Source organism: Crocodylus siamensis, chromosome 5 (genome assembly GCF_052110815.1).
Source record: "Crocodylus siamensis isolate JL-2025a chromosome 5, ASM5211081v1, whole genome shotgun sequence".
In the NCBI taxonomy this organism is placed as follows: Eukaryota; Metazoa; Chordata; order Crocodylia; family Crocodylidae; genus Crocodylus; species Crocodylus siamensis.
Genome location: NC_143399.1, coordinates 132,662,220 through 132,674,452, shown reverse-complemented (window position 1 = coordinate 132,674,452; position 12,233 = coordinate 132,662,220). Strand labels below are relative to the sequence as shown.

The 12,233-nt window shown below is 46.6% G+C and overlaps 1 protein-coding gene and 1 non-coding gene across 2 annotated transcripts in view; one reads left to right on the top strand and one right to left on the bottom strand.

The window, feature by feature from the left end:
• SACM1L (SAC1 like phosphatidylinositide phosphatase) overlaps window positions 1-10,948 on the bottom strand; it is a 41,131-nt gene extending 30,183 nt beyond the window's left edge. Inside the window, exons 1-2 of the mRNA XM_090046343.1 lie at window positions 10,788-10,948; window positions 549-646 (exon numbers count right to left, since the gene is read on the bottom strand). Coding sequence (XP_089902469.1) covers window positions 549-646; window positions 10,788-10,825 — 136 coding nt within the window. The 5' untranslated portion in view covers window positions 10,826-10,948. The remainder of the gene's footprint in view (window positions 1-548; window positions 647-10,787) is intronic.
• Window positions 10,949-11,261: 313 nt separating this feature from the next.
• TRNAR-ACG (transfer RNA arginine (anticodon ACG)) lies at window positions 11,262-11,334 on the top strand. Its single transcript has one exon. It is a non-coding gene; the product is annotated as a tRNA-Arg (tRNA).
• Window positions 11,335-12,233: the final 899 nt, after the last annotated feature.

The window sequence follows — 12,233 nt, the reverse complement described above, 5'->3', positions numbered from 1 at the left end:
GCAGCTCAGCAATCGGCCATGGGGGGGGCCCCCTAGACCCAGGAGGCACCAGTTGCCGAGCCAGGAGGGCACAGGGGGACCCCCCAGTGCGCATTCCCTGGAGGACTCAAATGCTTCTGGTCCATTTCCAGGTCTGCTGCCGAGCATGCTGGGGACCACCCCTGTGCTCCTGTGGGGATGCTCCATCCATCCTGTCCCACCATCTCAGCATTCACAAGCCACCTGGTACCTTGAGGCATGTAGAAGAAAAAATATTTAAAGCTGTGTCTATGGCCGAATCATCAAAATCTTTCTGAATCAATTTGGAGAGATTAAAGGGTCTCCCGATTCAATTCAGATTTGGAGATTCAGCCACCAAATCAAATCAGCGACTGAAGCTTTGCACAGCCCTAGTATACAGTTGGTCCAAAAAAAGATATCACCCTAAGAAATCCTTGCCCCTCCCATAATTTCTGGACCATCACAGCTACAACACCACTCTTATACTACTGTAACTTTTAAAAAGCATAATAAAAGTAATAGCCTACAGGAAAAAGTGAATAAAGTACCTGTAAGAGTGACCTCTGTGGAGACTCTGTCAATAGCAAGAACATCATTTGCTCCATCATCACAAGCTTCCACATAAAACTTTTCTGGTGTTATGTGCCTGAAAAGAGTCAAGTAAAATTAAAATGTAGCAGACCAACAGAATATTACTAAATATGGTCCTCTCTAAATATATTAGAAATCATTGTGCAGTTGTCAATTCTGAAACACTGTTCTTACTGGAAAGAGCTACCACACTAGTCACTTATTTGGCAGATCAGCAACTGGACATACAAGCCTGTGAGTTTTAATCGGTTATCCCAGAATTCTTGCCTTGCTTCACAGTAGGAAAAAAAAAATCCTTAGGAGTAAGAGATTTAGAGGAAAGAATGTGGAAAGTTTTTTGGGTGAAAAGTTTCCTTGAAACTAAGTATTAGTTTGTCTGCCAAATACAAGATCCTTTTAGGGATCAGGAAGGGATCCTGTGGGACTTGTGTTATGCATAACAGTAAGAGTTCAACAATTTAGAAGTACAACATTACATTATATAGGAATACTTTTATATATACACACACACACATACACACACACATATATATACTTAACTATACAACACTACATACTCAGTGTTGCCATAACAACTGAAGAGTAGAAGCAAGGAAGTTTGTATAAGAATGCATCAGAACAAGTGTGCTTCAATACTAGCATTTTCCAGGCTACAAGCCAGATCTGTATTTGGGATGAAATGTCCCTGCATCCAAAGTGTTATACAAACAATTGAGAACAGGAGTTTGCAACATTTCATCCATGGACTGGATCCAGTTCAGAGTGGGAATTGGGCAGCATACAGATGCACTACGTTACCTATTCCCTCCAGTGTGTCCCCCCTGCCCATACCCTCTTCGCTGTTTCCCAGCTTATCTGCAGCAAGGGTAAATGCAGGCATGACCTAGCCACTCAGGAAATAGAAGTTTTCAGCCCATGACATTGGTTTTGACTTTACAACACTTGATCCGATGTGACACCATGCCAGCAAACAAGTGTGCTGCATTGTTCATCTCCCTGGAGAACATCTGTCCAAACTTCCTTGGACACTTTTTTTAAGAAAGCAGACAAGACTCCAGAAAAACCTGCACCCAAGACTCCTGAGAAGACTCCAGCCAAGAACCCTTCAAAAAGTCCAGCAAAGTCACCTCAAATAAGTCCTTCCAAATCAATATGATTGCCATTTACAATATACATACATTAATGTAGCTATATTACTACAAAATTTTGAGTACAAAATTCTGGAGTATTTTTGGTGAAAACAGGGTATCGAGCCTTGGTTCAGGAACCAATCCCCCATTTATAACATTGTTTCTTAGAGAAAATTTGTTCTGAGTTACAACGTTTCAACACACAGCTTTCAGGAACCAATTTTGTTGTAAGTCTGAGGACTGCCTGTACACATTAACAGATATATTATAATTACTTTACATGACAAAAATTTGCTGGTGGCACTTAAGGTTGTATCATTTTAAATTGGTCCACAGTCTGTCAGAGTTTGGGAACTGCTGGTGTAGAATGTACCAGTGGGGCTCACACTTTTGGCCCCATGGGCCAGATAAGTGGCACTGGGAACAATCAAGAGGCTAGATGGTGCCTGAGGACAGATATGGCCCACAAGCTGGGGGTTAAGCACCCTGATCTAGACAAAAGCAAAGAACTTAGGACAGAGGAAATGCATCGCAGTCTCATGTTCATCTTGTGGTCAATTATGACCCCCAAGTCTCTTTCTTCCGTAGTGCTAGCCAGCATAGCACTGCTGAGCCTATAAAGGATGCTGCAGGTTTTTCCTCCCAAGGTGGAGAACCTTGCATTGTTCAGTGTTAAACACCATCAGGTTCTCGTCCGCCCATTTCCTGAGCCTGTCCAGGTCAGCCTGCATCGCTCACCTGTCTTCAGGTGTGGATGCTTTGCCCTAAAGTTTGGTGTCACTAGCGAACTTGGGCAGTCTGCTTCCAACTCCAATGTCCACATCATTAATTAAGATGTTGAACAACATGAGTCTACAGACAGAGCCTTGGGGGACCCCACTGGTCACAGGGCACCATGATGATTGACTTCCACCAATTACTACCCTCTCTGGGTCTGACCACAGAGCCAATTTCCCAGCTAGTGGATCGTGGTGGACCCAAGGCCACAACTGGCCAGTTTCACCAAGAGGTGATCATGAGATACCATATCGAAGGCTTTTGTGACCTCAAGATATATGACATCAATCTCTTCTCCCTTGTCCAGGTGATAGGTCACCTGGTCGTAAAAGGAAATGAGATAGGTCAAACAAGACCTACCCACAACAAATCTGTGCTGGCTATCCCTCAGGTTGTTGGTGTTGGCCAGTCCATTAAGGATGGCCTCTTTAATACACTTTTCTAAGACCTTCCCCAGGATAGAAATCACGCTGATGGGCCTGTAGTTTGCCAGATCCACTTTCCTCCCTTTCTTGGAGATAGACACCACGTTGACCTTCTTCCAGTCTTCGGGCACTACACCAGAGTGCCAGGAGTTTTCAAGGATCCATGCCACAGCCTGGGCTATGACGCTCACCAGCTCCTTGAGTACCCTGGGGTGTAGATTGTCATGGCCGGCTGACTTGAAGGTATCCAGCTTCTCAAGGTGTTCCCTCACAAGGTCAGCATTGATGGAGGGCAGGGGATCTCCCTCGCCCAGACCTCCCTGTCCCATGGTGGGCATGGGTGTCCCATGGGACTAATGAAAGACCGATGCAAAGTACCCATTTAATAGGTTGGCTTTTTCCTGGGCATCAGTTGTCACATCTGGTTTAGCAGGGGTCCAATGCTGCCCTGGCTTTCCCCCTCCAGCTCCCCACATATCTGAAAAAGGACTTTTTATTGGCCTTGATGCTCGAAGCTATTTGGAATTCAGTTGCAGCCTTGGCTTTCCTGGTTTGCTCCCTGCAGGACTGGACCAGTGCAGAATATTCCTCCTTGGAGGTGAATCCCATCCTCCATCCTTTGTAGGCCTTTCTTTTTAGCTTCAGGAGGTCTGCTAGGTCCCTGGAGAGCCAAGGGAGCTGCTGTGCCCTCTTGCTGCCTTTCCTCTGAGATGGAATAGAATTAACTTGTGCATTTAGGATCGCTCCCTTGAGGAGCGATCACTCTTCCTGAACTCCCCTTCCCCTGGGGTCATGGTCCCTTAGAGCCTCACCTGACAAGCCTCCTGAGCTTGTCAAAGTCAGCTTTCCTGAAGTCAAGGACTTCAGTGTTGCTGACTGACCTGCCAGCTTTCCAGCGGATGGTGAAGGTGATCAGCTCATGGTCCCTGTTACCCAGCTTCCCATCAATCACTAGGTCACCGATTAGGTCATCCCCAGTAGCCAATACCAGGTCGAGCAGCGCTTTGCCTCTCGTTGGCCCAAAGACTTCTTTTGTCATTCACACACGATAGGAAGCTTTGCGACCGCTCAGATTTTGCTGAGTATCCCTCCTGCCAACTGTCACATGCTAGAACAAGATCATGGGAATTAAAACTCTCCAAGGAATATTATTCGGAATTGTCTTGCATGTGCAGTTGCGGGCGGGGGGGGGGGAGGAGAGAAGAGAAAAATTTGGCCTGAAGTACATGCTAAGCTTGGGGGGCGGGGGAAGGTGTCAAACAAAAAACAACAACAACCAACCAGTAAAACTATTTTGCAGTTAGAAAGTCAGTGAAGACTTGGTCTTCAAAGGCCCACTCACTTACTGTAAATTAAATGTAAAATTCCCACCTGTAAACTAAAGAGAAAAAACTCAAAATGCACCAAGCGAGCTGCATATTCAAAGCTGGGGGTCAGAGGGAGGAGGTGTGGAGGAGCAGCATTCTTGCACATGAAACATCATATTGTAGTTAAGCATATGCAGATAAATATAATAAAAAGAGATTGTGTACACACTCACTACAAAAAGTTAAAAAGAATGAAAATGTCAGCTAGTGGAAAGGAGATTTAAAATAGTCAGGGATCAAAATATTTTGTTCTTCTACTGAAATCAGGAGCACTGTTACACATGTACCAGATAAGGATACTGTCTTTGATTTAAAATCTGCAAGTTCTTTCCTGAAAGGCTGTATTTCTTTTACTAGGATTGGTCTGAAGGAGCTTTTCCTACCAAACCACAACTCTGCTTTTAAGTCTTCAGGTTTGCCTTTGGAATCTGAGATTTCTTCAGAGACATGATCCATCATCTAGGCTGACAAGCTCTTGATGAGGTTCATTACCCAGTCTTGTTTTCAGTATATACAACAAGAGGAAAATCTGCAACAACCGTGAGTTTGTCCAAATATCTTGCTTACTGATATTTAAGTTGAAAAAAATCCTTAGAAATACTAGATCTAAAAGTTGGTCCTCAAAGCTGCTTGGGAAGACAGAAGAAATTTAAAGTGGACACATATTTATACAGATTAATGGATAGCAGATATTCATGGTAACTTCCAACTACACAAAGTCTGACACACTAGGTATACATATTCAAGTTTCTGATCAGAGGTGATGCACAAGTTATTTTTTAAGTCCTACTTACATTTCTAAAGTGGCATTTTCAGAATTCTAGTGTTGAAAGCTCATAACAGGTAGATTGAGTGTCATTTATTATATTCCTTGCTTACTGTACAAGACGATGAAAAATTACATAAAATTAAATTTTTCAAATTACTTGAGGAACATGAAAGTTAAGATAAGAATGATCAAACCAAGACTCCTTTCAGTGCTGTTTGAGAGAGACAGAAACAAAGTACATGCAAAGAAAAAGGATAGACCAAGAATTAGAACACTTTCAAACAACCTAGTACTAAAGGGAATAAAATGCAGTGGAACCCTACCAAATAAGTCCTTTTGGTTTGTTCCTGCAGCTAACATGATCATTATTATGAAATGGTTGTAAGTTTGGTCTAGGTACCAATGTGTATATGGAGTATACCGAGTACTGCAGTAACAGATAAAACCTTAAAAAGTGACTCCATTCAAGTTACTATTCCCCACATTCAAAAATAGTGGGTCAAGAACTCAATCCTATACAACACAGAGACTGTTCCAGTATCTCACCTGAGCAATTATCCAGAAAACATTCTATGCGATACTTTAAAGGGAGAACAATTAGGTTTAGATTAGGAACTACTACAAAAGAGTAAGATTCATACATTTTGGGTATAAATGAAGCCAAACTAAAAATATACATCTTGGATGCAAAACCGCTTTTACGCATTTGTTCTAAAGATAATAGTATGTCCATAAAAGAGGCAGAGAAATGCCATGGAATAAGTTCTGCCTTCAACAAACTTTCCTAAACTCTTTTTGGTATACATGGTTCCTGCTTAAAATGATAGCAAGATAAAAAGGAAAAAGAAAAAGTTGCAAAGTTTATGTACGAGTCACTTACTGAAGAACAGAGGGATCGATTCCTTGTATAAAAAAAGTATTCTTAAATAATCATTAATGTCATTTTTCCGTTAACACAAAGCAGAGCTCAAAAGGACCATTTTTCTGCTTTTAAAGTTTTGGCAGCTTGCATTGCTGTATTGAAAGCTTAAAAACGAAACAGCGGTGAATTTAGACATAATAATCCAAAAAACCAACTTCGGGTTTACACAATTAACAAGCCCCTAAAGCAAGTTTTAAAGGAATAAAACCTAAGGAGAAAACAAAATACAATTCTGATACCACAGCTTACACACCAGACATAAAGCTTAGAAATGAATAAAAGATGCTCTTAAAGTTGGCATATCTGCTTTGTAACTTCACACGCCAAGTGTGTTGGTGTTTGTTTGTTTAGTAATCAAAAAATAACTTTAAAGCCACCATAATTATAAATAAAAACTTGGAGTGACTGGTGTGTCATGAAGGAAAAAAAATGCATAAGATACATGAGTTCTGTTCAATGATATAATGGCACCTAAAGATAGTATTGTATGAGATATTGCTTAAGCAGCCCTTTTAGCCTTCGATACTGAAACCCTGACTCCTGTAATTGATTATTTCACCATAAAGGCTGAACATTACTCTAATGCAGGAAACTCTCTAATGCTAGCCTCCAAATACTGTAATAAAAATAAACACAAACCAGCACATTCTGTGCTGTATGGTAATGCAGGCATTGCATTCAACATAGCATCAAATGGTTTCTGCTCATATTGTTCTCATTCTTAATCCCAGTGTATACACAGAACTCTGAAGGGGTGTTACAGTATTGATGCCCAGTACTGTACCTTTGACACTATAGACTTGAAACTTTAGAGACTAACAGCAGTCTTTGGCATAGAAGCCCACTTAGTTATTCCATTCAAAAAAAACATACAGAAAGCTAGAAAGGTCCATTGGTGGGGAGGAGGTCAAAGAAAGAGGGAGAGAAATGAAGTGAAACATAGTCCTTATGTCTAGAGCCTTAAAAAAGGAGAAGTTAATAAAAGAAAACAGCTACTTCAATATTAAGAAATATTTTATAGATTTCATAGACTTCATAGACATTAGGGCTGGAAGGGACCTCGGAAGATCAAGTCCAGCCCCTCGCCCAAAGGGCAGGAAGTCAGCTGGGGTCACAGGATCCCAGCAAGATAAGCATCCAATTTACTCTTGAAGGTGTTCAATGTAGGTGCTTGAACCACCTCCGACAGCAGGCTGTTCCAGACCCTGGGGGCTCAGATAATAAAGAAATTCTTCCTTATGTCCAGCCTGAAATGGTCTTGCAGTAGTTTATAACCGCTCGACCTCGTCATCCCTTGGGGCGCTCTGTTGAACAAACATTTCCCCAGATCCTGGTGGTCACCCCTGATAAAACTTATAGGTGGCCATCAGATCACCCCTGAGCCTGTGTTTTCCAGGCTAAAGAGCCCCATGGCTCTGATATTTCAATCAGATAAGAGTCACATTTAACAAAGCATTCCTTTCACAAATTGCATCTTCCTCGGTCATGGGTCCTGAAATACAGTGATAACTACTTAGATCTAAGAAAATGTACACAGAACATAAGGGGCAATTTTACATGTGTTCCAGGGACATGTGTGTGTGAGCGGGAAGGTGCTTTAATTACAGTGGGTCCAAGAACCACTCTTAAGTGCTGCACCCCCATATCAGCGTCCCTGCGCTTAAAAATGGCAATGGGAGTGCTTGAAATAAAAGCTCAAAATCAACAAACTTTAGCTCAAGTGTTCCTGCCAACATCTTTAAGCACAGAGACACTGATACACGAGATGTGGGAGGCTGCTGGAGTGTGGTAATTACCACGCTCCAGCAGACTTGACTAATGGAGCCTGCTCTGATGCATTGTAATTACACTGCATTGGAGCAGCCTCCTCATTTATATACAGGCATCTAAAAGTTCCCCACTTCCCTCTTCTCTATATATCATAACCAGCTAACATTGAAGCCAGCTGCTGGTTATGTTAATTTTTAGCTACTACAGGCCCTGTTAACAAGACTTTGGTCCATTTCACAACCCTTTACAGTAGGGGGGTGAAGAAAGAATCACACTGATTTCATAGATAATATACTTACAGACAGCGAACAGACAACCATGGGAGTTATTCAGTAAATCAGTGATTCTTAACCAAGGTAGCTCAGCACCTTCCCAAGATCCTTTCAAGGGTGTCACATAATGTTAGCACGATTAGGCATACAAACAATTCACAAGATAAACCCAGAGATTTCCAGTAGGAATCCAAAGTCTTAATTATTCTGACCTGTCGCAGTCAGCTCTTTGCAACAGAAAAATGGCTCTATTTTTCCATAGTCAAAAAAAAAAAAAAATGAAAGTGAGTTGACATTTTCTGAGGAGTGCCCGAAGTACAATAAGTAAAGAATCACTATCATATTAGCCATGCTGTTAAAAATACTTAAACTACTTAGGAACCATAACTATTGATAAAGTCCCCGGTTATCTGTGTACCATAAACAAGCCTTACAAAGTCCTGCCTGTCTGCTTGCACATCAGAAGGATTTACCCGAACTTAATTCCTCCTCTCATATAATTCCCTTTCCAAGGGAAAATATTTAACTGCATAAATTTAACTGCATAAATCTTACTGCACCAACTTCCAGCTAAATATCTGCACAATTTATTTGTACAACATTCTGACACAATATGTAGGCTACTTTCCTTCCTCCTTGTGTTGGCCTTTTAGACTTGCCTTTTTGGTTGCTAAATAAGCTAAAGCTATCCCAATGCTGGAAAAAATGTACTGACCATTATGGGTCTCTGAGGTCAGCACTGAAGGGTGAGGCATTTGCTGTGTGATCAGCAAGAACAGTTTTGCCGGACAGTTACATAAGTACTATCTTAGAAGAACAATAATGAAACTCCTTCCTTACAGTCAAAGGTAGCTTTTTTTCAGCCTGTACAGAGGAGAGTCCAGCCTGATCAGAAGGAAACACTTCAGACAGTAGAAAAAACAACCCTTTCATAGATTTTATAGACATTAGGACTGAAAGGGATCTCGGAAGATCATCGAGTCCAGCCCCCTGCCCCAGGGGCAGGAAGTCAGCTGAGGTCACAGGATCCCAGCAAGATAAGCATCCAAATTTCTCTTGAAGGTGTTCAATGTAGGTGCTTGAACCACCTCCGATGGCAGGCTGTTCCAGACCTTGGGGGCTTGGACAGTGAAGAAGTTCTTCCTTATGTCCAGCCTGAAACGGTCTTGCAGTAGTTTATGACCGTTCGACCTTGTCATCCCTTGGTGCGCTCTGCTGAATAATCGTTCCCCCAGATCCTGGTGAACACCCCTGATAAACTTATAGGTGGACATCAGATCACCCCTGAGCCTGCATTTTTCCAGGCTGAAGACTCTCATGGCTCTCAGCCTTTCATCATAGGGTTTGTTTTCCTGACCTCCAATCATGCGCATGGCTCTCCTCTGGACTCTCTCAAGCTTCTCCACATCCTTTTTGAATTGTGGAGCCCAAAACTGGACGCAGTACTCCAGCTGCGGCCTCACCAAGGCCGAGTACAAGGGGAGAATGATGTCCTGGGATTTGCTTGAGAAGCATCTATGGATGCAAGCCAACATTTTGGTTGCTTTAGTAGCCGGCAGCATCACATTGCAGGCTCATGTTCATCTTGTGGTCAATCATGACCCCCCAAGTCCCTTTCATCCATAGTGCTAACTAGCATAGCATCTTAAAGTTGAGACTTTGGACAGGCTGTGGGTGGGGGGGGTCCTTGAAAGTACCCCAATTCAGAGTCACAGAAGAACAGGGCTGGAAGGGACCTCCAGGGGTTATCTAGTCCAACCCCCTGCCTGGGGCAAGATCATCCCTATCTAAACTGTCCCATAAAACCATAATCTAAACTCTACCTAAGACTACTGTTAATTCTAACAACACAATAAAAGGTTTGGAGGCTGGGGGACATGACTTCTGAGGAGAGGCTAATGGAACTGGGCTTATTTTAGTCTGGAGAAGAAAAGACTGAGGGGGGATTTGGTAGCAGTCTTTAATTACCTGAAGGGGGGGTTGAAAGAGGACGGAGCTGGACTGTTCTCAGTGGGGAAAGATGACAGAACAAGGAGCAACGGTCTCATGCTGCAGCAAGAGATGTTTACATTGGGTATTAGGCAGAATTTCTCATGAGGAGGGTGGTGAAGCACTGGAACACGTTGCCCAGAGAGGTGGTGCGCTCTCCATCCTTGGAGGTGTTTAAGACCCAGCTAGACAAAGTTTTGACTGGGGTGCTCCAGTTGGGGCTGGTTGATCCTGTTCTGAGCAGGGGCTGGACTAGATGTGACCTCCTGAGATCCTTTCCAACCCTCATCCTCTATGACTGGGACACAACCCCAGCCCCCTCACCTGCCACAGGTTAAGCAGGGAACCCCGGCAGCCCACCTCCTGCTTCCGGATCACGGGTGGAGGCCCCACACCCGCTACAGAGGAAACACCCCCAGCCTGGGCCAATCTGACCATGGGGTAAAAATCCCTCCCTGACCCCAAAACTGGGAGTCGGCCTGGCCCCGACCGCAGGGGCCAGACCCTCGAGCCAGGAGCCTCCGGCTTTGGTCCCAACAAGATCTACGCAGCCAGGGGGAGTCCGGCCCTGGCCGCAGCCACCCCCACGGCTCCGGGGAGGCACACGGACCTCGACACAAGTCGCAGGAAAGAGGGGAAAGGGGCGGGGCGGGCACGGGGCCTCTGGCCCCGGGGCTGTCGCAGCCCTGCCACGCCCCACCCCGGGAACCCGCCGCTCGACACCGCCCCCCCGAAGCAGGCGCAAGGGGAGGGAACCGCCCAGCCCGGCACTCACAGCTTCAGACTCCCGTAGGCCGCCGCTGCCGCCGCCATGTCACCCCCCCGCCGCCGCCGCCGCCGGCCCCGCTTGCCGCGTCCCGGCCTCGACAACGGGCGCCCGCGCGGGACAAATCTATCCGAACAACCGCGGAAGCAGATAGTGGCAATGGCGGCGGCGGGCGGGCCCTGAAGGGCTAGTGCCGCTGCCATTGGCTGGGCCCGTGGCTCTAGTCCGCCCACTCGGCCGGGAGCGCATCAGCAGAGGGCCGCACAACCAGCTCGAGCGCGGAGGGCGGGGCCGGCTCCTGCTTTGTGGCTCCTCCCACGCAGGGGCTGGAAGTGGGCGGGTCACCTCGGCGGCGGGGGTTGCGATTGGCGGTCTCTCCCGGCATGATCCCGCCCACGAAACCACCCCTTGCTGAAGGCACTGGGCAGGCTGGCGGGCGGGGCACAGGTTGAAGAGCGCGCGCGGCAGCTGTGTAGTCAGAGCGGGCCAGTGGCGCAATGGATAACGCGTCTGACTACGGATCAGAAGATTCTAGGTTCGACTCCTGGCTGGCTCGAGCTCGTCTTTTCCTTCCCTGCCGTCAGACAGGCTCTGTTGCTCCCTGGCGGCGCTTCATGCGCATACAGGCCTTCGTCCTTCTTTTATTTACCCCATGAAATGTATCAATCCCACCAGGGCTGGCTTGTGCTGTGCCCCACTGCCTACAGCGCACCCACGGGCCCCTCACACCTGCCCTGCCCCTCCGGCCCACTGTGCCCCCTGGCCCCCTCCCAGCCACCCAACTATGCCCCCACACCTGGGCCAGGCTCCATGCCACCCCCACCCAGCCAAGCTGCCCTCCACGCCAGTCCAGTGCCCCCTGCTCTTGCCCACCACAGCAGTACCCCTGCTGCTCGTGCTCCTGCCTGTCCTAAAATGATAATCCCAATCCCCAGGCAGGCACCACCTGGCACCGGCCTCCCTGCGCCATGCCCCGTGCTGCAGGGTGAATGCAGCCCCTCTGGCAGCACTGTCATTTCTGCGTGTTACGGCTAAACTGCGTCACTAAGACCCCATCATGGCCTACATGGCTGGTGGGACCTGGTGTCTGCCCTACGCCATGATCTCCCTCTGTGGGCAGCATGAGCAACTGGTGCCTCCTGAGTCACGGGGGGGCACCTGCCCCCCAGCAGCCAGTCAGTGGCCAGGGGGACCCCGCTCAGCCAGTTGCGCCGACCAAGGGTGGATCCCCCATGGCCCATCACGCCAACCCTGAAGTGCCAGGGGCGCTTCTCCTGGCACCCCCACTCCCTGGCCAGCGCTCTCACATGCTGCCCGTCACCCAAGCGGGGGACGCTGGCTGTCAGGGGGTACACCAGTATTCTCCCCCTACGTGTTGCTGCTAGTAGGCAGTTATACCTGCCCCACTGGATGGGACGTTGTGGCACCATGAGGTGACACTGCCCTGTTTGGCTG